Genomic DNA, 26,706 nt, shown 5'->3' with positions numbered 1-26,706 from the left:
GCATGTTAGGGGGAGGAGGTGTTATTAAATTAAAAACAAAGCTAAATCAACTGTTTAATATTATTGGCCTTTGAGTAGAAAAGCCAAGGAAAATATTGTGGTGAAGTTTTAGCCATGGTCATTAAGAGATGGAGCAAGGCTTGTGGATAGAAGGCAATATTTTTATTAAAACGACCAATATATTTTCAGAAAAAATAAACAGACTTACTTTCAAGCCCAGAAACATATCTTCAGTTCTGAGTCAGAAGTCAAGTATTTCAATGATAAATATGTGAGTTTGGGGGCATCTGGAAGTAGACTGATAAAATCTGCAGGTGGTCTACCTTTATGTCATAAAAATTACCATTTTTGTTTATTTGTTATACTTCTGACACCTTGCTAAATTGTAAGATTAGTGTCATCCTAGGTTTGTCTGACTTGTGACATTACTACTTGATATATTTCTTTAATATGTTAGCAAATGACTGATTTCCCCTCCTAATGCAATTTTTTACATAGCATGAAATTCTAAAACTGTTTTGCTCAGGTTGAGGGCTCTTTTTGAGTGCTGTTCTTGTTAAATATGCATATGTAATTGATATAATATGACTTTCAAGGTTATATTGGAAGGAAGAAAGAAATCACACTTGTTTAGTAGCTGTAACTATGGTGCCAAAGATGACACTGAAGAAATATGTAGCATAGCTTAGATTGTGTAGGATCACATTTGTTGGATTTGTACTACAGTGAGTTTTCTTTGTTCAGCAATGTGTTGCTTATTAACACTGTTTTCAATTCTCATTTTCTTCCCTAAGTTTTAAATAATTTGGTGTTACCAGTTTTGGTAGGATGCCTGAAAGTTGGTGTGTCTGAGTCCACACAGATATTGGAAAATTCTGTCCTTTAATGTATTAGATGGAAGTTTAATCAGCTCCCTTTGGAAGTGCTTTAAGCACTGTGTTTTAGTAAAGCATCATGATCTAGGACTTGGAAGGTATGGATAAAATGGAAGCAATTTTTTTTGAGAAATAGAGGTGAGGTGTTGAAATCATGCGAGACAAAGCTAAATCCTAAAACTGGACAGGAACAAGTGCTCAGTAATGGTGGATTAACATGATTAGGATGGATTCTGGGTTCCTGTCCTCTGCATGTGCTACGGCAGCTCTATCAGTAGTAGTCTGGATATTCTGAGAAAGAGAACCAGATTTTATTGTTATGCCTCCCTTCCTTTCTGGCATGCTCCACTGACAAATGTAACCAAATAATTCAATATTCAAGAAGGTGTTTTAATGAAAGCTTTGTTATAATACATTCAGTAATTTTCATTCCTGCTATCTTCCCAGCAGAATCTGTAGCTATACTTGGGTGCTAAAACTTGTGACTGGAGACTGTGTGTTACAGAACATCTGCTTCACTATATGAAATTACTGGTATTAGAGCAGAGATTGGTGTGTGGTTTTGTTTTGCTGTTAAAGCTAATAAATACATGACCATGTGAAACTGAAATAAAGTCCTGATATTATTCGATCTGGGATGTTGTGATTCAATGAAGCAAAACCAGAGATCTCTGAAATAATGTTTTGAGGAAAATTGAGGGATTTTTTTACACACTGAGCAGGGAACTTGCATTCTAATAATAGCCAGTTTATAAGGGTCAGTTTAATAAGCACAGTTTAAAAGGGAGCCCAGTAGCATTCTTGCCCCTCTGATATGCTTATGTGCTAGAGCATAAGGTTTCAGCTAAGCTAGTGCAAGTCCTTCCAGTGCTGCATACCAGCATTCATTCCTTGAGCCTTTTTTGAGACAAGTGTGATTTTTTGACTTAGACTAGTTCTCTGGTGTATGGTTTTTTTTCATACTGAAGGTTAAGAAACCCGTCAGGGAAATTGTATAAATCCATTAGTTTTGAGGGTGCAGGTAACCAAGGGAGGCCAGGCAGAGGACATGACCAAAGAAACGCTGTAGTGACATATTAAGAGTGATAAAAGTCAGTACATTGAAAGTCTTTTGCAAAGAAGTTATTCTGTAGCTACTCATTTTTAGGTTTCTTTCCTCATTCTGATAATTTACTGAAAGTTTGGTGAATACAAAAAAAGGTGCCCCACTGAATTTTCTGTAAACTGAAAGACGGTCTTTTGAGGTGGAATATGGTATTTGTACTGAAATATCCAAAATAGAATCATTCTTTTCAGTGTTAGTAAAGTACAGTTCATTAAGCCCCCCATCCATGCCACCACAATATTTATCCCTGGAGAGGAGAAAAGAAATATAAAGCAAGTTTTTGTTACATGAATAGATAGATCATCGTTATCCATGAATTTCTCTTTATGAATGGTACTTTTTACCATGTAACGGAGTAAGAAGAATGTGTAACTTTTTTTTTTCCTGCTTGCAAATTGGAAAAGTAATATTGTTTTACATATTTCATGTTAGTATCTACAGAAGAGAAACAAATATTCTTGTAAAGCAAATTGTTTGAGCTGCTATAATATACTGGATAGGTGGTGTGTGCTTTCCATGCTACTGAACAAACAGTAATTGAATGAGAAATTATGTTTTGTTTTACTATATTTACTATATACGTTTAATGTAAGTCGAGATTTAGAAGAAACAAACTGTCTCTGCAAAATGAATTTGTTCTCTTTGAATTTGTTCTCTTTGAACCATTTTGACACTGTAAGAAATTCTTTAAGTTTTATTGCAGCTAATTTTGAGGGGGGAGAGATGTTATTAATGCAAAGTACTGTAAAATGAATAGCGGGTTGAAATAACTGATTTGAGAGCATTTGGAATATATTGAAGGCCTTTATATTTTCTTCTTCTACTAAAAAGAATGGAAAACGTAATTAATTTTTTATGTAAAAGAAAAGAAACAGGTAATTTTTCATGGGTTATTATTTAACCCTTTCAACAGCAGAGTGAGATAATGAGAGGAAAAATTACTTGTCTCAAACTGGTAGGCACTATATCTGGGCTAGCTCTATTTTAGTGCAGCTCAAATTCTAACATGAGAAAATTGCAGAAATTTACAATTCAAAGTGTGTTTCATCAGGGAGAAATCACAGATTGTTTTGACACTCAGTTAGAAATTCTGCATGAAGATGGACGTCTCATGAAATTTGCAGCTGCTGATTGAATTTATATTTCCATAAAGGCCATCAACAGTAGCAGCCTGCAGGGGAAGTGGGGGAAAAATGACAAAAATTGTGAGGCTAGCATTTTTTCCTCAGTCTTATAGTAGCAAATTACTTGTAATAAGGCCCTACACTGACCAGGATTAAAGAGAGATGTAGGCAGCCAGAAGGGAATGATTTCTCAGTTTAACTGATTTTAACTAAAAATGTCTGAATTTGATATTTAACTATATGTTTAGTCATTTGTACAGTATATAAAATGCAACTGCAAATCAAAAATGTCCTTGAACTGAAAAATGAGACTTTTAGTGGTAATTACAGAAGGTTTATCTTACAGGTAATTTGATTTTAGAATAAATTTCCAGTATAGAAAATTAATGATATAGAAATGTTCAAAAGTAGGTCGTCTTTATTAGGGGTGAAAATCTCATCTCATTTCATCTCTGGCATGCTCGCTCTCATTCATACATGCACAGATAGGAGACGATGTGCAAGATCTGAATTTATTTTTCTGAGCAGCAACTCTCATATTGATCATTTAAAAAGCAAACACTCATTCACAAAAACAAGCCCGTGTTGTCAAAACAATTAGTAAGAAATGCTATTTGAACAAATGCTATAATAAAATCTAACAGATTTATCTTTTGTTTAGAAGGGTTTACATATTATTGTCTATTTCTGTTTTGATGGAAGGAACGGGGCAGGAGGGAAAGTTTCTTCTTTTTTGGTAGAAGCATTATCATTGTTATCATCCTTGAGAGATTCTAGCTCCTCTAACACTTTTGTTTCAAAATACCTGCACATCTTAAAACTATGGGAAGGTTTACTGTTTTCTTTCTTCTATGGGAAGGTTTAGGTGTTTTCTTTCATCTTGGTAATAGAGAATTCTGCCTGCAACTTCCAGTGGATAGCAAGGCAGCTGTACCCAGAGAGTTGTATTCAGAAGCCTTTCCTTACAGTTAGTAGTCTGCATCTCTGCCATCCTAAGCTGCAGTTCTGTCATGTCCTGCAAGCTAAGGAAGAGCAACAGAAATAAATTTTGAGGTCAGTAGACATCTAAATGTTCCAGAAACTGATAACGGCATTCTCGGAAGCTGGACAATGCAGAGTTATGCCTTAGTATGGTGAGATGCAAGTCATGTGTAGTCTTGGTATTAGTTTGGTTTCCTAGTGTATGGGGATACTTAAGAATGAAAGTGCTTGTGTGACATCTTAATATAAAAACACAGGCATCACGTATCTTAGCTGCTCACACCAGAAACAAATGAGTTAGAATTCTAATTCTAAATTCTCTATGAACGTCATTGTTTCTGATTGTTGACATTTTAAGGATTAAATTGGTAAAGTGAAGTAAAGTAACTATCTTCCATTTTGCTTCTAAAAATTAAAATACAGTTTAGGAACCTATAAGTCTTTGACATACAAAGAAATTAAATTATTTGATTGTAGATCTTATACGTATCACAGCTTATTCTTTCAGTGGTCATAAATTCTGTATATCAAACACTTGTATTATGGTTATTGCAAGCTATGCAAGTCTAGAGGTTGCTGTCCAAAGGTAATCTTTCATCTTTTCTTTCAGGGGTATTAGCATAAATGCTTTCAAGTAGAAAATTTTGCATGTACTTATTGCCTACAATAGTTGCACTTGGTGTGTTAGCTTTTAATAACAGGTAAGTGCTCTAAAATCAACAGGCACAAAATTCAGTATTTTAATACTTGATGACTGGGTTAATGTGAAATCATGTGACCTCAGTATTTGCTATTTAGTCTAAAATTTGCTTAGTTAAACTGGAGCTGTGGAAGTAGAAAGCAGGAAAAACTGTTAAGTGGGAGCTGGATGTTGATTTTTGCATGTGCACTTGTTTTTTCTTGCAAAGTGACCACAGAAACTCTGAGATTTTAGTAGAAAAATTCATGGATTGACTCAGATCTAAAAAGCTTTGACTTTCAAGTAGTTCTTGGGCTCTGCTCTTACGCTTTATCTTTTTCTTCTCAAAGTAGCTTTGAAAGCAGATAAGATATTGCTGCAGTTCCTTGGCTATGTAAAGTTTTTTACTTCTTCACCACCTACACCACTCTGAGCTCACCCAAACTGCTAAAATCTGGTGGTTTTTCCCCAGAACCAGTGTTACTGGAAAATACCTTAACTCATGGAGTGTGCACAGGTTAGCTTAAAGAAACAGACTTTTGAAGCAGAGCTTTAAAAGTAACCTAACAATGTAAAGTAAGAGTTAAATTGGGGAAAAATTTTCAGCTGTTGAAAGGTAAATGATTTCACACTAACATTAATCCACTGAATTGTTGTACTTTCTGGTATGTATTGTTTAATTTCATTAAAAAAAAAAAAAAGTTATGTTTGAAATTCTTGTTTATCTTGGAACTCAAACCAGGTAATCATTTTTTATTTCTGTATATCGTTAGTGGTGACATTTTGCAAACTGGAGATATTAAAAGCTATAGAACTACGTGCTAACTTGAACAATACTTAAGCTCCTACGAACATGAATACAGCATTCTTTTAATTCTTTTTAAAAGCATATTACTAATAATGCTTGCAATTTATTTCTTTTTACTTCAATGCCTTTAAAATAAATATTAAATATTAATATATGTCACATATGTATCTAATAGATACATTAAAAAGCACCCTAGAAATTTATTGTAAATATGAACTTGAAAGTAAAGGAAAACACAATGACTGATGAACATGAAACTTATTGTAAAGCATCAAACTAGTGAGTCAGAAAAATGTTTAGCAAGTTGTTTCTAAACTGGTGCACACCCTTTTTTAGATACCTAATTTTAAGTATCTTCTTTTCAGCCCTCATATATTTAAACAAATTAGGATACAAGAGTAAAATCATGGGGAGCTTTTTTGCCTATAAACTGTTTATAGTTTATAAACTTCTAATTAAGGATCCTGAGGGTGAAATGCTATTATAATAATTCATATAAATCATAAAAGATGGGTCATAGCCTCTGTTTTTAGAACTGAGATGACATGTTTTAATTCACGATGTATAACCCTACCATAATACTGTAGACGTGGAGCTGTCTTTAAAGCCCTCTTTAATAATATTTTTTTCTTTCTTATACTATAAGTAAGGTATGATTTGCTTATGGCATAAGGTATTCAAGTTCAGTTAGTTTATCTGAGTAAAAAATTAAACTTTCAAGTTAGAAATAAATGATGAAAACATACTTTTAGTGGAACTTGCTGCTGCAGTATATGTGTGCTACATAATACTGGTATTTTGAAGCACAGGAAATCTTTATGATAGCTTTTGAGCTATAAGTTCAATGTACCATGCTTCTTTCTCAGGTCAGGCAACATTCATGTTCTTCATTTGTTCCGGTACCAATTTTTGTTTCATCTCAAATGTCATTCTTTAGAATTGATTAAAGCTCAATCCAAGTGAAAGGTCTCTGTTTTCAGAGACTTCAGTACTATTTCATATAAAACATGAATAAAATATCTGCATGCAAAAGATGGTTGCAAGATCCTATCTTCAGCTGCCAGGTCTGTGGCTGCATTCTCAGTTAGGCAGCAGTGCCCCTGTGTGCACACTTGGATGCCATGGGGTAACATCATTTGCCATGTTGGTGCCTATGCCATCGCAGCCTTTTAGGTTGCCTTTTCGAGATCTGAGGGAGAGAAGTCGCTGTTACCACTTCACCTAGTTGTGTTGACCCTTAGTGAAAGGACTAGGTGAGGTTTATAAATATACACCTTCGCATGTTCTTAAAATGCTGTCTGGAGTATGTGAATAGTGCAAGTGCAGCGTCAAAGGATAATTTGTAATGTATATGATAAAATGAGTAGCGTATAAATTGTAGGATAAAGAATGATTTTTAATGCTTTCTTAAATAAATGTCTGTAGGATATGCATATATGTGAAATGGATAATATAGCTTAAAGGATTAGTTACTTTAGCTAACCTTCCTTTTCTTCAGAAGTTGTACTCCTGTGTTGACTGTGGCTGAAATACATGAGTGTTCTCCCCTATACTTGGTAATGAAAAGCAAGTACAATAAAATAGCAGTACTAGTGTTCTTTAATTTTTCCAGTGCTATGCACAGTATTAGCTGTTATTGTGTTCAGACCTTGTGTAAGACTGAATTTTCTTTGCAAATCTCAAAAGCATAACCCTATGATAATATTTATTTAAACAATCTAAAAACCAGAAGTAACATTAGCTCCTTGAGAGTGTGTGTGCAGCTAGCTGTGATAATTCCATTTATTCTGAAAAAAATAGAGATGGTAAATGAGCATTTGCAAGTGGCCTATAATTGAAGTATAATTAATCATCCAAACCAGACTGTAACACTGCTGTGTTGGGTTCATATTGCTTAATTGATGTTCTCCACAGCTGTAACTTTCTTTTAATTTCACTTACAATTCAGGCCCTTACTGTCATTTGCCCATTTCTCTTCCCTGCATGTTTTTTTTTTATCTTCCTGCATTATGTTTTTATTTATAGAGTACAAGTTATTGTACACTTTCTATCTGCTTGCTAAATTCCCTTTATACATGCTAAATCCCCATTTTAAGCCATTTTTCATGCATTTACAGAAAATATTCAGTACTTCATTCCTGGATTTATTCACGTTTTGACAGTAATTGGTAAAAAACTGTTTCTTGAGTCTGATCAACCAAAACAAACCAAAAGAACAGTTGGGAAAAAGCTTCTGCATACCAGAGCACTGAGAATCCATCAGCTCTCAATGAAACTGGCATTTGTACTGGTATCATTTACACTTTTGTTGCAAAAAGAATGTAATATTGCATATATCTAGTAGGTTTACTGTAGATTTGTTTATAAAACAGTGGTTCTTTGTTTAAGGTGTAGTATCTGTTGGGCTTCATGCTGCCTTGATAAGGTAGAAGGCACAAGGCTCTCCAGTGATCAGGGAATGGGAACTGGTGTTGGTGCATCCTGCTGCCAGATGAGGAGAGCTTGGGGACTAAAATGGGAGAGTGGGCGTTTAGCATTTGTCTGTCTGCTGAAAGAATTTGCTTCTCAGACAAACCACAATAAAATGTATTTTTTACTTAACTGCCACAGTCTCAGATTTCAAAAGATAAGGTTTGTGTCAACGTATAAAAAAGGAATGGGCTGTGGTCCCTCAGGAAGTTACAGGTTCAGCTTTTTCAGGTTATTAAATTTGTCACGCCTAAAAAGAAAATACAGAACACAGGATGCCATTTTTTCGTTTATTTATGATGCAGTCATAAGTGAATACATGTTGGCTGCTCAGCAGCTCGTAATTATCCATAGCATTCTAATTTTATTACAATAAACTATTTAGTGTTAGAGAAACACAGTTGTAAGTATCCCTTCTGGCTAGCTTCAATGTCCTACAATGACAAAAGATATTTAAAAAAGCAAAATGGCAAATTGCATACAGAGTGTGAAATTGACCCCCAGAAATGACAATGACTATGTTTAAATTTATTTGTCCTTACATACAGAAAACATGAATCTGTGCATTTCAAATTTTCATGTACTTACCACATGATGGATAAGATCTGAAATAAGTGTTAAAGTAGACTTCTTCCCTAGAGACCTTTCAGGCTAAACTCATCAAGGTACTTTCAGTAAGTTCAGTATTACCTCCCATTGCTTTTACTGTAAATAATACCGCTAAAAAGATAACATACATTTAGTTGGCTGCATCAAAAGAAGTGTGACCAGCAGGTGGTCCTGCCCCTCTACTCTGCTCTCATGAGACACCACTTGAAGTATTGTGTGCAGTTCTGGTGTCCTCAACATCAGAAGGACATGGAGTTGTTGTAGCAAGTCCAGAGGAGGGCCACGAGGATGGTCAGGGGCTGGAGCATCTCCCGTATGAAAACAGGCTGAGAAGGTTGGGGCTGTTCAGCCTGGAGACGAGAAGGCTGCGTGGAGACCTCATAGCAGCCTTCCAGTATCTGAAGGGGGCCTACAAGGATGCTGGAGAAGGGCTCTTCGTTAGGAACTGTGGTGATAGGACAAGAGGTAATGGGTTTAAACTTAAACAGGAGAGGTGCAGGTTAGATAGAAGGAAGAAGTTCCTTACTGGGAGGGTGGTGAGGCACTGGAACAAGTTGCCCGAAGAAGTGGTGAATGCTCCATCCGTGGCAGTGTTCAAGGCCAGGTTGGACAGAGTCTTGGGTGACATGGTCTAGTGTGAGGTGTCCCTGCCCATGGCACAGGGGTTGGAATAGATGATCTTAAGGTCCTTTCCAATCCGAACCATTCTATGATAAGGCGTAGTTTTGCATTGTTATCACCTACACTAAGGATTTGCAGTTGAAGTCTCTGCCATTCATTTATCTTGCTCTGGCTGCACAGAAGTCTATCAGGTAGCAAGTTATTTCATTTCTTGATGAGAACTAAGCCATGTTTTCAGGATACCTCTTAAGTTTTTGTGTAAATGCATAATGTATTATGCCATACAAGTATTTTGGTACTTTATAAAAGATCAAATAAATGCTAGTTCATTTTTAAAATACACACAAACACAGAGAAAAGCAACCCATGACCTAATCTATCACTGATTAATGGTTCTGTCTTTTTTTCTCTCTTTAACTTGTTGTTAGCCTCATTAACAGAAGTGTTGAATGATTAGTTCTTTGAGACTGGTTCGTAGGTTTTCAACACTGGGGGCAGAGCTCCATTAACAACTACCAGCTTGTCAGGGAGTGTTTGCCTCTATACAAACTCTGAAACCATGCTCTTAATCGTTAGCTGCTTGATTATCAGGTGTGAATAAAACCAGCTTTTGAGATGTACCTGGACAAGTTGTACTTGTCCAGAGATGCTTTCTAGGACATGTACTGGCACTCTGTATAGCTCTTGACCATTTCTTTAAGAATAATATACTCAAAATGGAATCATTGTCATAATCACTTTTTTGGTCTTTGTGAATGTAAAATATTTCTTAATGTGTATGTGCACTAGTGAATCATTATATACACGTGGATTGCTAATCTTCCTGTAAAATAATGTAGAATAGCTGTGCCAAGTATTTAATAGTTATTAAGACTTCACGTTCTGCCTTCCTGTTGTCTTCTTGCTGCATCTAAACCACATATTTTTAATTTTTGTACAGGATTGGCTTCCTGTTCCCAGTGTGACATGGAGTGTTACATTCTGTTCGCGTATTGTAGATATACTTAAGTTAGTATGCGTTTGTCTGCTTGCCCAATTATAATATTTACTATGCAGTGAATTTGGGCCTTGTTTTACTCGCTGTCTTTGGCTGCAGGTAAGGTTTTGGGGATTTTTATGGGGAGCGATGAGGGAGTTTTATTCCTTGTTCACTTATTTGGCTGTAGAGAAGATACTGTAGAACATTTGGACCCAGAGAACTCTCTGGTTTCCTCATCTTCTGCTATATCTAAGGGTAGATTTAATCTTGCTGCTTGGTAGGACTTTGTCGTTTCTCAAAATGAATATCCTCATTTGTTTTATAATCCCTTCAGCTCTAAATGCTTTGACAAAATACTCTGTTTATCAGAGAACAGTTGTATCTTTTTTACTGCTAATTAAGTACCCTTCTTTGAGAATAGTGCAATTTAATGTTTTTTCTTTTCTTCAGCAGCACAGCCTTTTTGGGATAGCAAACAGTATGTTTTGATCCTTGTCCATGACCTAGATTTCTAAGGTATTGACGTAGTATTGTAATGGAACCCATATCGTCAGGAACAGTGATGGCATCTGCATCCTCAAGAACAATGACAGAACAGATTATTTCTGAAATATATTCATTTGTCAGAATTATAGACAAATGGACATGGACCATGCAAACAGTGGTCAAACTAAACTCGGTGGTTAAGGCAGTAACAGCAGTATTTTAATCACATGATTCCTGCCACACCAGATCCATTGAACTAACACCTCAGATGTTAGATGAGAAGCATGTACAGGAACTTCTGCCACATCTTTGGATTGGCATATAGATGTTAACCCAGACCTTGCAAGATGGCTTTTGTAGGTTTACACTGAAAAAAAAAATCTTCTGGCTTACTAAACACTTAGATCCCTCTCAGCCCAAAGACAGTACTTGGGTTGGGTTCACTGTTGCCTTGTGGAAGGATTTCAAAGCAATACTCAACAAAATGGAAAGAGTGTATCAGAGTTCTAATACTCTGTGAGTTCTAATGCAGAGTTGGACTGCCACACTGGTGGTAAGCAAAGCTTTTATTCTTCCACACACAAATGTTTTAATCTGGTATTATACTAAGCTTGTCTTCACATCTGGCTGTATACCAAGAAAGTTATTTTCTAATAGCCTCTAAATCCTTGTGTTAAGTTCCTGATGCATTTATAGTTATATATATGTGTGTATATATTTTTTTATATATATGTTTGTATATGTATTTTTAAACTTCTCACCTCTTAGGTGATTCCATTTGGAGATGGGTAAAGTGATGCTGGCAAACCCAGTGCATGGTTTGCACTGAATATTTTTCAAGTTTGCAAAAGTTTCTCTCTGATCTGACAATGCTTTTTTTTTTTTTTTTTTTTTTTTTGAACAAATATTTATACTATCTGTTTCTGGCTGTGATTTATGCCTTGATACCATTAAACTTAGTAGAAAAGTAATTAACTTCTGTGTGTGTTTTTGCTTTATTTGTCATAAAAATATCAGATTCCCCCCTGCCAGGACCAACTTAAGTGGTGTCTTCCATTAATGATTTGCTAGAATCATTAGTGGTTCTAGACTCTGTAGACTTTTTGATGATGTCTGTAAAACAGAAATATGTAAATCAAACATTTATTGTGAAGTTTTTCAAAAACTTGAGGGTTCCATAGCAAAAGTTAATTTAATTTAGTAAATATACTTGTTCATATTTAAGCAAACATTTGAGAGACATTTAAATACAGTTGGCCCTAATACAGTCAGAAACTGTAAAACTTCTGGCAGATTGAAGCAATCAAACAGAAATATGGTTTGTAATTTAAATAGACCAGTTTGAAAAAGAAAGTGGGAGACCTGTGTGTTAGCATTTTGAATTTTTTTTATTTCCAGTCATTAATTTAAAATTACTTCTGGAAAACTGTTCCTGCTAACTTTTGCTTAAAGTTTGAATTGAGAAACATTCTGCAGACCACATTAAATGCCTTGGTTCTAAAATGTACTAAAGTCTTTCTGTAAGGCTAACCTTACTAACAGTATGTGGTTGGTCTTAGTAAACTGAAACAGTGTGCTGCTGCAGCAAAGAAAACGAACAGGATGCTGGGTGACATCAACAAGGACATCACCAGCAGAGATAAAGATGTCATTATCCCACTCTACTCTGCACTTGTCAGGCCACACATGGAATACTGTGTTCAGTTTTGGTCCCTGCTATACAAAATAGATGTGGACAGGCTGGAGAGAGTCCAGAGAAGGGCTACAGAGATGATCCAAGGACTGGGAAACCTGCCCCATGAGGACAGGCTGAGAGCAGTGGGTTTGTTCAGCCTTGAGAAGGCTCAGGGTAGACCTTACCACCACATTCCAGTATTTAAAGGGTGGCTACAAAGAAGATGGAAGTTCACATCAATGCCATGCAACTGAAATGCAGTCCATATGTCTGAAATTAACAAAGGCTGTATAGTCAGCCTGTGTATTTAAATGTATATATACATATAGATATGTATTTCTCTAACTAATAAAGTGTTTCTTGCATGGACCCTTACTATGCAGTGGTGCAAATCAGCAAGCCAAAAGAGTCTTGGTTCTAAGTTCTCATGAACATCTGAGATTAATTCAGTTAATTTGGTGTCACATCTAGTTGGCGACTGGTCCCTAGCGGTGTCCCTCAGGGCTTGGTGTTAGAGCCAGTGTTGTTTAATATCTGCATTGATGATCTGTCTGAGGGGATCGAGTGCACCCTCAGTAAGTTTGCAGACGACATGAAGTTGGGAGGGAGTGTTGATCTGCTGGAGGGTAGGAAGGCTTTGCAGAGGGATCTGGACAGGCTGGGTCAATGGGCTGTGGCCAATGATATGAGGTTCAACAAGGCAAAGTGCTCAGTACTGCACATGGACCACAACAACCCCATGCAGCGCTACAGGCTTGGGGAAGAGTGGCTGGATGTTTTGTCTGTAGAAGAACAGCTCTTCCTAGAAGAAACTGGAAAAAGAAAACATTTTATAGCATCTACAGTTAACCATGTTTTTGTTGTGTAAATATTACTTAAGTTTCCAGGCTTCATAGTCTATAGATAGGGCTGTAGAAAATTAGAAAATAATTCATGAAGTCATTTGCTGCCTCTTCACATTTCATTTATTATTTCCCTTGCTGGCTTTGGCTAGAGAAAATGTGTATAGTAAGAAAGTATATAAATCTAAAATGTGTAAATACTGTATCACTTGCTGAAAGATCTGTCCACAAGTTAGACTTCTTGGCCATTTGCCTCCTTGTAACTTCTGCAAAGTTGAAAATCTTGGCTACTTCAGTGTTTTGTGTAAATGATGGTGTATGTGACTATTCTGTGTACATCTGTTAAATTCTTTCTGAAGTAAATTGCTTTTTGTTTTAGGAATTATTCGCTGTTATTCTTTGGATATGTTGTGTTTTATAAAATCCTAACAAAATATTAATGGTTCTTCAGTTTCTAAGACCTAGTGGTCACATGAAAATGAGGTTAATTTTAAAGTTAAAACTGTGGTTCTTGCATTGCTATTTGTGATTGCTTTATATGTATACACTTACAAGTAAACTCTCTTTGCAGCGGCAAAGACCAGAATATTTATTTGAAAACATGGGAGTGAATTAATATAAAGCAAAATAGTCAATATCTTTAGTATGAAAGAACAGGTCTCTCAACTTGTAGAGGATTTTAATTACATCTAAAAAGGCCTCAGTGTAATCTTCAATAGGAAAGTCTATGTAAATTATTTGTCAGTGGTAGTCTGCCAGAAGAAACCTAGGGGACATGGCAAATCAGACAGTTGCAGTTAATTAGTGTTATGTGTGCATCACAAATGCAGAGAGGCCTAAAAGCCACCCGCACAACTGTGTGATGATTCTTCAAAATAACATCTTTGGGAAATAATTTCCCGAGCTCAGCTCTGCAGTGTAATTTGACTGTGGGATCTGGAGAATGATTTTTTTGCATGTGTCTTATGAAAGCTTGCAGCAGGATAAAAGTGGTGGATTTTCTTAGAAGTAGATGAGTTAAGAATATTTTATTTGGGAATGCAGAAAGACATAACATCAATCACAAGTTGTGGTAGCAGGTAGAAAAATACACTTCTTTGTTACTTTTCCTTCTGTCAGTTTATTCATACTGTTCCACCTGTAACTCAGGTGGACTCAAATTATGGAGAGCTTTTTAAATGGTGCTGTGCTAACAGTAAAATCTAGTGACTTTCCGATAATGGGGAAGAGTGTTAATTCTGAGACTTACATAGAATCAGACCTAATTAGAAATATCTTCAGGTTTTCTGGAAAGGAGGAAAATAATTCTGTATTTTTGATTTGCTTTGTAGATAAAGGAGCTTGAGAAATGGAATTATCCTTAGTATTGTTGAAATTAAATTATTTTGAAGCAAGTGTATGAAATATCTTCAGCATATAGGAATTGTGTATTTATAAAACAAACAAGTACAAATCATAGCTGAAAATATGCTACACTATTTCCTTTGCCTGATAGCATATCTGAAGCGGTAAAAATGTTGCATTGCTAAAAAATAAAAAGAAATATTATCAAGCTAAAGAAGGTACTTAGAAAAGGAATTGCAGCTTCTATACAAGTTCTTTTACTGTATTAAAAATTTAATAATGAACAATAGTATGCAGTTTATTAATCAGAAATGGGTGAATTGTAACTTCTATCAGTTTTAATAACTCATTTGAAATACTTGTAAGCATAATAGAAGGAATGAACTGCATGAATCACATTATTATGAAAGAAAGTATTTTGTGCATATACTTATTTGTATTTCCTCAAAATGTGAAATTTCTCCATTTCAGCCTCCCAGGAAAGGAAAAAGCTGGGAGAAAAAGCCTGGGGAATGTTATTAGGGTTTTTTTCCTGTGAGGGATGGGGAGCTTGCACATCTTTTGCGTATCTGCTAATTTAAAACGCAGATTAAAATACTCTTTCTCTGTACAGTAGCATGAGATCTGGGAGTCAGTCTGCTGTGTGCTACATCATCGCTTGAACCTTCATGCTTCCTATTTGGCAGGAGTAAAATCTGAGACGTAGATCCAGATTCTCCAAATTGGCTCCCCTTTCAATATTCCGACTGTTCCCCATCAGAGAGCTACCTACTGGTTTCTGGTTTCTAACATAGAAAATACTTAGTTAGCAAGCATATGTGGAAAGGCTCGCATGAACAGAGTAGTAGCTGGTGATGGGAGATGATGTGACCTGACGGCTTTGCAAAGCCCATGAGTGAACTTCCAATGCTTGTTTTCGACTCAAAAACAGCATCAAGTTTCTGATCCCTCAACAGCAATGGTGTGAAAGATAGCCAGGTGAAGGAAAACAGTTGTTAGAAAACTTATCAACAGCTGTTGAGGGAAACATTCTCAAAGAGAGGGATAAACAGAGGTGGATAACTTTAGTTGAAATATATTTGTCATTAATAATCCAAGTCAATTGTAGAACAGGCAAGCTTTTGTTAAATTACTGAAGATATAGCATTTCAAATGGATATCTAGATGGTAATAACTTTCTCAGTATTTTAATCCTTCATTTTTATCCTGCAGATATCCTTGACATTGTGTGAATAATACAGTTATTTCAAAACAATAACATAGCAATTTGAATATTATGTAGAAATATATTTAACTGCCTTTTTTTTTTTTTCCTTTTTTTTTTTTGCTACAGGGCAGATTATACAAGAAAGAAGATTTGTAGAACCAATAAATCGTCAAGCATATCAGTATGAAACGGGCGACTTTCCAACAGAATGGGAAGGTAAATCCTGAATATTTTGGGTTTATTTCAAGATAATTTTGCCATTGAATGTAGATTCAGTATTTTTAATGGAAAGCCTGACTATGTGAATAGGTTGTCTGTTATCTTTCATTTTGAGTAATGCAGGCTTTTGTTTAACTTCATAATTATGAAGAGTTCTTAAAGTAACCCTTTTACAAGTAGGAAAAAATTACGTTTAGGAAATTGGTACTTAATAAATATGTAAATAAAGCCTGTATGATCATGAATTTCTCCTATTAAATGTGAAAATATTTCTGCCTGAAGGGGATCTGATAGAATAACCAAAACTAAATGTGATAAATTTCCTAATTATGCCTTCACTGCAGTGTTAATTTGTAGGTCAGTTGAATTATTGGTGGCACAGTAATGGTGGTATTTGGTTTCCTGTACTGGTCCTTTCACAATCTTGTAGAGAGTTGAAAAACCTGTTAATTAAACACTTTTTTCCCCCATTGCTACTGATGAAAATCTTGTCTGAAAATGTGAGACATAGAAAGAAATTCGGGGAGATTAGAGAAGTTCTAAGGATTAGCTGAGCAGCCCTTGGAGAAAGAGAGAAAGCAGAGAGGGAGCATATGTTGGTCCTTGAAGCTGCAGGAGCTTGATCCAAGTGTGGGGTTAAATGTGGCTTAAAACCCAGAACTCTACAGCATAAGGAAGGAATCCCTGAAATAGTACGTAGTTTGCCCATTATTCAGCATGCTTTTTGGGAGAGAATAATACCTAGGCAACTCGCAGAAGTTGGTAGGTTTAAAGCAAGCAAACTTAAATTTTAATCAGTATGTAGTTAAACTATAGAATACCTTGTCATTGAATATTCTGCTTGTTGGAAGTTTGCATGAGTTCAAAAAGTGATTAAAAGAATTCATGGAAGAAAAATCCTTCATGTACACAGATGGTACTATGGTTTAATTTGTCAGTAAACTGCAGTTAATCGAGGCTACAGTGTATTTTGAGGAAATATCACAATATACTTGTTTTACCTCATTCTTTTGTGCACACTGTTTGTCCCAGGAGGGGGATGATACTGAGCTAAGAGAATACTTTGGTCTTACTATATCCCTTCATGGAGTCGGTAGAGAAATACCAAATGTTCCAATCTTTCATTTTATTATTGCCATTACACTGATTCCTGGGATGTTTTTCTTTTTTATCAGCTAAAGCCTATATTAATAACTAAAAGCTTCTCAAATGTGTCTCAGCCTTATTAGCAGCATTTGCCAACTCTGGTGAAACCACAGTATCAACAAAGTATCAGTAAAATCAAAGTATCAACTTGCCAGCCACAGTTGGCTGGCAAGTCTTAATCTAGTTGCTCCTGGTTCTTTATCAGTCTGAGATAGCCATCTTTTGAAGGAGAGTTAGCAGCCTGCTATGCTTGTCCTTACTAAATCACTTGGTGCTTGAATGGGTATCTACCTAATGCAACTTTCTGAAGGTCTCCTTCCTCCACCAGAAGTTCTCCAGCCACTGCTGGTCATCTTAGGTCTGTGTGACTGTCATGCAATCACTCTGTAGCACAAACACTGAGAAGCATACATAAAGCTCTCAGGTAACTCCGCTCTGCTGTGTGAATGAATTCTCATCTAAGACCTGCTGCTGCCTTGTAAGAGCAGAAAAATTGAATACAGTAGTGTCTGCCTACACATGGCTTCAATTAACAGCACGTAACATGGGCAGTCAGACTGTCTCAGATGGGTGTGAGCTAATCACCCTTTCGCAAAGGGTCTTAACCAACTTGCTCTATGAACCTGCTCCTCAGGACTGCTGGAATTGGTGTAGCCCTAACAAGCCTGCACTATATCCCTCTCCAGATACCTTATCACAGATCCATGTGACTTGACAGCTTGGTGCCTGGGAGGGTACAGCAGCTCAGAAGGATGCTTTTGCCAAGCACCAGTACAGGGACCTTGGAATCAAGAGTCAGGTGCCCTGCAGCATGGACTTGCCTAAAAAGATGCAGCTGCCAGACTCGAGATGCACTTTTGCAAGTCAAGGCATCTTATTCAGGTCTGTTTTAAAGAAGAAAAAGACAATTGGCCAGTCCCATTTTGATAAGCTGCATTCACACTTTTAATGTTAAATGTCCTCAGCTTTGTAACTGCTGGTTTTTGTTTGGGATTTTGTCAGCACCAAATAGAGACAGTTCACAGAGAAAAGGAAAATTTACAGTATGCAGATAAGTAACAGTCTTTTCCTGCTAGGTACTAAATTTCTCTAGAAACAGAAGGAAGATATACACGCATCTTTTCCCCCATCCTGTACCTTCCTTAAGTGTGTGTGTAGTTCATGTTTCTGACAGATAAGTTATGGCAATTCCAAAAAAAAAAAAAAAGCCAACCTGTATATTTTTGTCCAGTGCCAATTTAAACATTACAAATAGTTTTGTGGAAATATAAGAATTTTTAAAAGCCAAACTGGTACTGCTGCTGTGCATGTACAGGCTGTTCAGAGAACTATTGTGCCTTTGCTACGTTTTGAGATGTGAATTATGGATGTGGGATGCTCTGAAGTTCAGTTCATCACTACTATCATCTGCCTCCTTTAAAATGAAAAGTTCTCAGTGAGTAAGAAATGGGAAAGAATGGGAAGAGTAGAGGGTTTAAATAATACTGTAGAAGTCAGTTGTCTGAGTGGGAACCATTTAAGGTTTTTAGACATGCTTTACTGAAAGGCTCATTTCAATTCTGTGTCTATTTTTTCATCTTTGAGATGGGTCTAGAAGTTTCCCAGGCACACAAGACCTGTGCTGAACTTTCACTCTGTATCTTCTGTCCAGACTTTTGAAAATTTCCCAATGCATTCTTTCTGTGGGTGTTCACGTTATTATTTGTGCTATCATGGATGCTGATCATTCCAGCAAATAGTCTTGAGACTTTGCAGAAGGATTTCTAAAATACCTGCTGTTTTCTCTGAATGGTAAAAGATGAACCTAAGGTTGGAAGGCTGTATAATATTTCTTACTTCTGTTTTCTCTTTGCCTTTGGAAATTTTGTGCATTTTTAGTGTTCTAAATCCTCTCTGCTGGGCACATGCTTACATCTCCAGAGGCCTTCTCTCCAGATCCTGTGTATGCACTTTGACATCTGTGGCCTCTGCTTCAGTTTTGGCTGGTTCAGCAATAACATCCTCTTTGCCTAGCCTTCTCAGGCTTTTCATTTTAAGGACTGTGCTAAAGTTTCTGCTGCCTGTTTTCCTCTCCTTCTTCTAGGGATCTGTGGAGAGCTGCTTTCTCCTGTGCTGTCTTTGTTCTGCCAGGATTCAGTTTTTTAGCTTGTAGATAATCTTTAATGGCCACCTGATTTAAAAGCAGTCATCTCACCCCCCTTTCACTCTCTTGTTTACCTACATGACATTTTGTGACTTGAGAAAAGAAACCTCTTGTGACCAAAATGAATAAAAGTACTGTCCCTGCAAATATTTAAGGGCATGAGTTGTCTAAGGAGAAGTTGCACAAAACCAAGGTCAAGGGATTGTTTAAGGACTGGGAGCAGGCTGTAGTGAAATTTGAAGAGAGTCTGAGATTAATCTCATTGTATATCTAAAACTTTCAGCCTGGACAGCTGAAAGGGCTGATTTTGGTACTGTGTTTATCAAATTATAAACATGTAATAAGGTAACCGAAACCAGGTAGAAAGCTATAAAGCAAGTAGATAAACCAGTCTTCCAGATTACAGACTCAGTCTGTGCAAGCTGTTTCTCTAACTCCAGAGAGGATTTGTGTGTTAGTCCCAAAAATTTAACAATTACAGGGCCAAGGGCTTACTCCTGAAGGGTTTGCCTGGAATGTTTCTCCTGAAGATATTAGTTTTAAGTGTGCCACAGGATTAAATTTCCTAAATTCTCAGGTGCGTGAATTTTACAAAAGTACTGAATGTCCATTAAGGCTTTTGTAAAACTGAAATATGCTCAATGCGAAAAGAATAGAATCATAATCCCTGTGTTATCCTTAGGCTTAGTGCTAGCTATTTGTACATGAAAATTAAGTTGATTTTAATTCTAAAAATCTGAAAGTGTGTTTCCTTTTGTACCATAGTTTTGAATTTAGAACATAATCCATACACACAATACAAATGCTACCTATTTTTGTTTAGATGAAGTCTCTTATATTTTACTATGAAGTGGTAGTACATACTTTTCCCTAAGCAATATGGATGCACACAACTGATAACCTTTCTGTAATGTTAGCACTGGATGTTCACCTATTGTAGAAAGTGTAACTTACCTCCTTGGGACGTGCCAATGGCTCATCTGAGAGGAGATCAGTAATTTTACATACCTATAGAGATGCATGAGATTGCATGCTTCACACAGCATCGTTTTATTGCCCATGTACTCCTACTTTTTTGGGGGGGTTTTTTTGTTTGTTTTTTTTTTTTTTCCCCCTGGTAACATTTAGTGATTAATGGGAGTCTTAATTTGCATGCTCTCTTTTATGGTCATTGCAGTGTGTTCTGTGCCAGTAGGAGTCTTAAAGTTCAATGAAAATCTCATGCATACTAATAAGAATGCAAATGAGTGCTGATGAAAAGATGTGGACTCAAGGTAGGAAATGTCCAGCTATCTTGCAAAATTCCTTTTAAACAAAAGTAGCATTACAATGAGTACAGAATGAAGGAAGTGCCAGCCAGATAAAATTAGAAGCAGCAGCATAATTAGTTTGAAATGGAGGCAATTTTGCCAGAGCTTTGGGGGCAGGGAAGCTTGTTTTAGTTGCACTCAGTACATACATGTATGAGTATGTACCTTCTCTACCAGATTTAAATCATCCTGGCTGACAGTGATGAGGGCATTTTGTTTTATTAGCATAGGGAATGGGAGTGTTCATGTGAAAATCTTTTCCAGCCAGAACTGTCAATGAACGCTTTTTAATTAAGTATATGCTTGTGTGCATATAGTGTTCAAATAATAAGTAATAAGGCACCTACCTGCCTTTTTTCCATCAACAAATATTTAACCATGGAATAAATCCCTTCAGTAATTGAAACCTGCATTGACTAAAAGTGTAATGGAGAGCACAAAGAAAGGTGGGAGAGCTTTTCCTTCGCTAAATTGTATACATTGACTATATTTTTCAAAGACAATGCAAAATGTTTTATTTTCAAGATATCATTTACTTAAATTTTGTTAAAATTAGTGCTAAGTCAGTAGTAAATCACTGGTTATATTTTTGTGTACATTCATTCTTCCTTTAGTTATTACCTTGAATTTCCCTTATGACTCAGTTATGAGGTGGTGGCGGTTTTTTTGAACGTTGTGTTGGAAGCTCAAAATATTGTTGATAACTTAAAAAAAAAATCGAAAAGCTTGTTAATTTTTTTGTCTGAAAAAATTGATGAGAATTGAATAGAGTCCTCCAGTTCTTTTCCCTAAAGACTGAGGACTGGTCAGGTGAATTATTAGAAAAATGTATTGCTTTTGAAAGACTGATAAAACTGTTAGATGCTAAAGTACAATATACTAAAATATACTCAGTTCAGGTGATGTTTTCTTTGCTTTTAATTTTGTAATGTATCTTGAGCTGTGCTTTACATAGAATATTTCAGAAATGGATTTGCACAGAGGAAATATTATATATTAACATTAATTTCATCACATGGCTATAAAGAGAGTTTAGTAATTTTTGTTACAGTATTTCTTCCTCAGCTACATAGCAGCGAAGGAATCTTTCATTTAATAATGATTTTCTAATGCAGCTCATCAGAGATGTTAAAATGAATTTACCTGTAATAATTTGGAAAATGGTATCCAGTCTTCATGTCAGCAAGTTTGTCAGGAAGGGTTAAACTGAAAAAGTGTTGTAGTCCTGACATTCATTGGAAAGAAGGAAGGTTGATAGCTCCTATAAATCCATGCATTCAAATGCTTTTTATAGCTGAAAGAAAAATAGCACGTCATAACTGTGTGCATTATTTAATGTATTTAAATAGATACAGTCTGATAATGGAATGTTTGGTATGAGAAATCTTCTTAAATTAAGGATTGTTTTGTTGCTTTTGAGTGTTGGTACTAACTGAGATCTATTAGTGAATGAAAACGTGTTGCATAATGCTCCTTGCTTCGCAGCTTCTGTTCACAGGGCACATGTCATTGTGTTACCCTTCACTGTTCTGTCTGTGGCTTGTTAAACTGAGGCAGATAATTAAATGATAAAATCTTTTAGGAGAAGTATTCATCTGAAAATCGTTAATCAAATAGCTGCCTGAAAGTCCCATCTATTATTGAAAGAAAATCTATTGCAATGGTTGTATTTCATCAGTGGTTTCTAACTGCAGCTTAACTTCTATAGCATTTCAAATTTTAAGAATTTTTCTTTAAGAATCTAATCACAAAGCTAAAGTTAAAATGCAGCTGGTTTTGGTTTTGGGGCTGGTTTTTGTGTTTTGTTTTTTGGGGTTTTTTTAATACCGGCAGTTTAAAAATAATGAAGCAATTTTTAGGTGCTGAGAGCTGTGGAATTGACACCAGTGGTATTGTACTTCCATGTGACAGAAGCAAGGCATGGCAAAGCAGAAGATGATACTTTGTTGAAAGCAATCCCTTGAATTTTGAAGGTTTTAAACTTATTTTTCTATGAAGTATTTAAAACTACTACTTTTTCCTTTTTTCTCTTAACTGTCTCATTTATTGGTTAGTGTCTAGTATACATGCTTCACTATACCTGATATCTCTACCACTTTCTTGCTTTTCTGGATGATGTTGGAACTGTTGCTAAGCACAGACAAAGGTGAATTCTGTCAGGAGGAAAGGCTTATGTGCTGAGATTTTGTCTAATAGCATTGTCAGTCCTTTTACAAAGATTGTGTACAAGGCTTGCAGCAGGAAGTGTCAGTTTCAGTCATGCCAGTTTAGGCTCTGGTCTTGCCAGATTTTGTATTTGGAAATCATTATAAAATGTAGATGTTCAGAAGTGCTAGGGGTACATGCAAAATGTTTTCTGGTTCTATAGATTTAATAGAAAGTAATTTAGTTGTATTTTGGATTACCTTACTAGGCTGTCTTTCTTTCCACTGACAAAACTTTTGCAGAAAGGTTGATGTTGACTGTTCAGTGCTCAGTCGCTTCTCCACAATAACAAATTTGGTCTACCCTTTGTTAGGACCAAAAGACTTCTGAGAAGAGCTGGCAGCAGCTGCTTTTAAAAGATGTTTGAGAATGGTATTTAAAAGAACACATGTTCAGAAAGTGTCATTTGATAGACAAGAACCAAAAGTAATACCTTGATTTGTATCATTACAGGTATTTTACCATTAAGCTTGAGTTAAGGCTGTTGGCCTTGCTATCATGGCTAAATTCCAAGCTATGTAATGCCGTTTTGCCTGCCTTAATTCTGTTCTTATGTTAATTGGAAGCTATCCTCCTAAAACCAGGTTCATAATGTTGTTGAAAGAGAGTGGTGTTAGTGTTTCACCCTATGTGTAACTGCATTTTCAGTAGTGAGGTGACATTGACTCTGTGCAGCTTTTGGTGTTTTGGACATGCTGTCTGAATCATTCCCTAGTTCTCAAAATGCAGCACAGATGGTATTAGAAAATTTAAATTTGGAATAGTTCCTTCTTAAAGCATTTCTGAAACTTTATAGACAGCTACAGGTCAGACCAGGAATTTGACTGGGTGATAATGAAAATGTCATTTTCGCTCTAATTTTCAAGTACAGTAACCAAAGTCTTAATTATCTAAGCAAATATACAAAAGAACGTTTTGCCATGTCTTGGCACTTGGAACTGGCATTCCTTATGTTTGTCCTTCTGTTCATTACTGGCCACTTGCATTCTGCTACTCATTCTTTTGAAAAATATGAGCAGAAAGACAAATGTCTGAAAAATGTACAACTGAGTACCTACCAATTGTGTGGACGAAAAGGCATGAAAAAAAGCTACAGTAGTGATACTTCTAAAGAGTGATGAATATTGCCTTGTCCAGAGTCACTTAATTTGTTTGTCCAAATAATGCTTGTTGTAGTTTGAGCTATCTCTAATAATTCATTGACCAAATGAAGCAAGACCCGATGGGGTGCCACATCTCTGTCTGCAGTGGGGTCCCTTTGGATTGCTGCCTCCAGTCAGTCGCATGCTGACCATTGGTGTTTGCAATGGGATGGGCATAAGTGTATTGATTTTGGTTCATCATGGAAAACCTGAGCCACAGGACAGTTGTCCTTGCCACCACTTTCATTCCTCTGCTCTCTTCCAGCATGAGTTGACTGAAATGGAAGGAGCTTTCCCCCAATTATGGATCCTCCCCCTTGATGCAGTGGGTAATCCAGACAGCCATAGAACGTGGTACAGGCAGGGCTCTGCAGCTCCTCAGTCAGGTTTGGGGCTCTGCCTTATATGCCATAGAGGAATTCTAGTTGACAGTAACATAAATAGGGTTTTGGCTTTAACAGTGCCTGAGGCATTTACAGGAATCGTTTTTCTCCAGAGAGGTCTAAGGCTGTTCATACTTTTCCGCAGTCAGCTTTCTCAGGGGGAAGCTCAGCTCTGTATAGCAAGCTCTACAACAGGCCTGTGCTGTGAGTCCTGCTTTTTAAGCCCTGTTTTGGCAACCAGCGTGGTATGTAAACTGTGCCCAAGCTTTCCTCACAGAGGTGATTTCTTTTTTATTTTCCTTTTTCCCCTCTTCCTTCTGTGAAGACTGAGAGTGTATATGTGGGAAATAACATATTGGGTCTTTATATTTTAGGAAATTATACGGCTTGCCAGTTTGTGGCAAATTTTATTGTAATTTTTATGTAAACATTTACTTTCTGTTACAAATGCATCATAATAGAGTTTTAATATTCTCTCTGATCTTTGAAATAATCCATTTGATTTTATTTTCTTTTGCAGCGTGGATAAGAAAAAAAAGAAAGAATCCACCCACCACTGAGGTGAGAGAGATATGAAGTGTCTTTAAATTTTCAACTGTAATTAAAATATGAGAACTAATTTATAGCGGACTCATCTGTCCAGTACTTTGACACTTTTGGGAAGAATTTAGTATGTTGCTTGCCTAATTAGATGAAATAATACACAGACTAGATATCTAATCCTTAGTGAACACATAGAAAGCAAATGGAAATATAAACTCCAATATTCTTTAGTTGTTACTTTTATCTACATGAATTCTTTTAAGATGACTTGTGTAGGTTCTTTTAAGATGATCATGGCCATTCAAGAGTTTCTTTAATTAAACAAATTCTGAAATTACTGCTATGAATTTTTAGAATGGGTCATCTGTGTATTAATGCAAGGTTTGTTTCATGGTAGTTGACATTAAAATGAAGGTTTCAAATTCAGTTGCCAGTGGATTTATCAGTACAGGAAAACAAATTGCACTAATATTTTATAATGCTAATGAGGTGGGGGAGTTGAAGCCATGGCTTTTTCCCTTAGTGATTTCTAATGGAATGAAGCAGAGAAACATCCCACTGTCTTTCATGCTGATGAATTTGTGAAGACTGGAACAGTTTGGCTATTGATCTGTATAGAGATGCATGCACATACACTGTTTGCCCTGGATTTGTATGAGAAGTTGCTAAGCACCAGCTAGGAATGGTGCTTAGAGGCTTAGAGGTAGAGGAGGCATGGTTTACTACAGAAGATTCAAACTGACACCCACAGAGGCAGACACCTGCAGCAGTAGGCATAACTGTGTTGAGTTCAGTGAAGCTGTGTTGACATGCTCTAGTCAAAGATTTGGTCACTGAGATCTTCTGGTCTGTGAACGGTTGTCCTGCCTGTCTGTGAGTTAAGAAAACCTGTGGAAGCTTGTCACTGAAGTGAGCTCCCACACAACTTGCAGCTTTTCAGCTAATTCTCTCTGCCTCTGTGTCGCATCTGCCACTGCAACTGCAGAGCTAAGAAGACCTGTAATACAACTGTGAACACAAGAAAGTTTAGTTAAATTTATTCTCAAAGCTTTTAGGACTTAAAGCAAATTAACATGCATTTCTTTGTGTTAACATTGCGGGAAGTATTAAGTGTGATTTTTTTTTTTTTTTTTAAATTAATTTTATCCCCCCCCCCCATTGTAGTTACTTGTGCAGAAGTGCAGTTGTTCTGTCTAAGCTTGGACTGATCTCCTTTTAAGTAGCTCTGGTTCATACTGTTTATACATACAACTTTCATTGTTGAACTTACCATCTCATGGGAAGATGAAGATTGAAGATGGGGCGTGTTGCATGTCTTCTGTCCTGTCATTTCATGGGTCAGACTGCCATGATAATTGTGGTAAAGTAAGCATACTTCAGAGAACATGGGCAGCCTTGGGTTTGGAGTTGGTGCAGCAAAGCTCCTCCTGGTGCTGGAGGTGGTGGTTCTATTTCAAAATAGGGAACAAGGAGTCTCCACAGGTGGCAGAACTGTGGCTCAATACCATGATAAATATTTACCTTCCAGAAAAAACAATTTATGGAGAACGAAAGATTCTCGGGAGTGATGGTACATTCAGAGTTACAGGACTGCTTATACCTTTAGTTTCATGAGGTAATAGATCTGAAAAACAATTTAGCAGCTAGGTGCTTTACTTACGGGGCTTGCATTGACCTTGTCAGAGCATAAGTTATACACCAGGAATTTGAAAAGTTGTTATCTTTTTCTTTCAAGTAATGTCTAAATTGTTTTTTCCTGTATAAGGAAAGGTAGTTCAAATATATGTATGTCAAAAATTCCTGCCATAATG

The 26,706-nt window shown here is 36.4% G+C and overlaps 1 protein-coding gene across 1 annotated transcript in view; it reads left to right on the top strand.

Annotated features, from left to right (window-relative positions):
* The window catches only part of NDUFAF2 (NADH:ubiquinone oxidoreductase complex assembly factor 2), a 64,715-nt gene that overhangs the window by 25,141 nt on the left and 12,868 nt on the right, over positions 1 to 26,706 (top strand). Inside the window, exons 3-4 of the mRNA XM_030470894.1 lie at positions 15,931 to 16,020; positions 24,873 to 24,913. Of these exons, the coding sequence (XP_030326754.1) occupies positions 15,931 to 16,020; positions 24,873 to 24,913 (131 nt within the window). The remainder of the gene's footprint in view (positions 1 to 15,930; positions 16,021 to 24,872; positions 24,914 to 26,706) is intronic.

Source organism: Strigops habroptila, chromosome Z, assembly GCF_004027225.2.
Source record: "Strigops habroptila isolate Jane chromosome Z, bStrHab1.2.pri, whole genome shotgun sequence".
In the NCBI taxonomy this organism is placed as follows: Eukaryota; Metazoa; Chordata; class Aves; order Psittaciformes; family Psittacidae; genus Strigops; species Strigops habroptila.
This window is presented reverse-complemented; position numbering and strand designations above follow the sequence as displayed.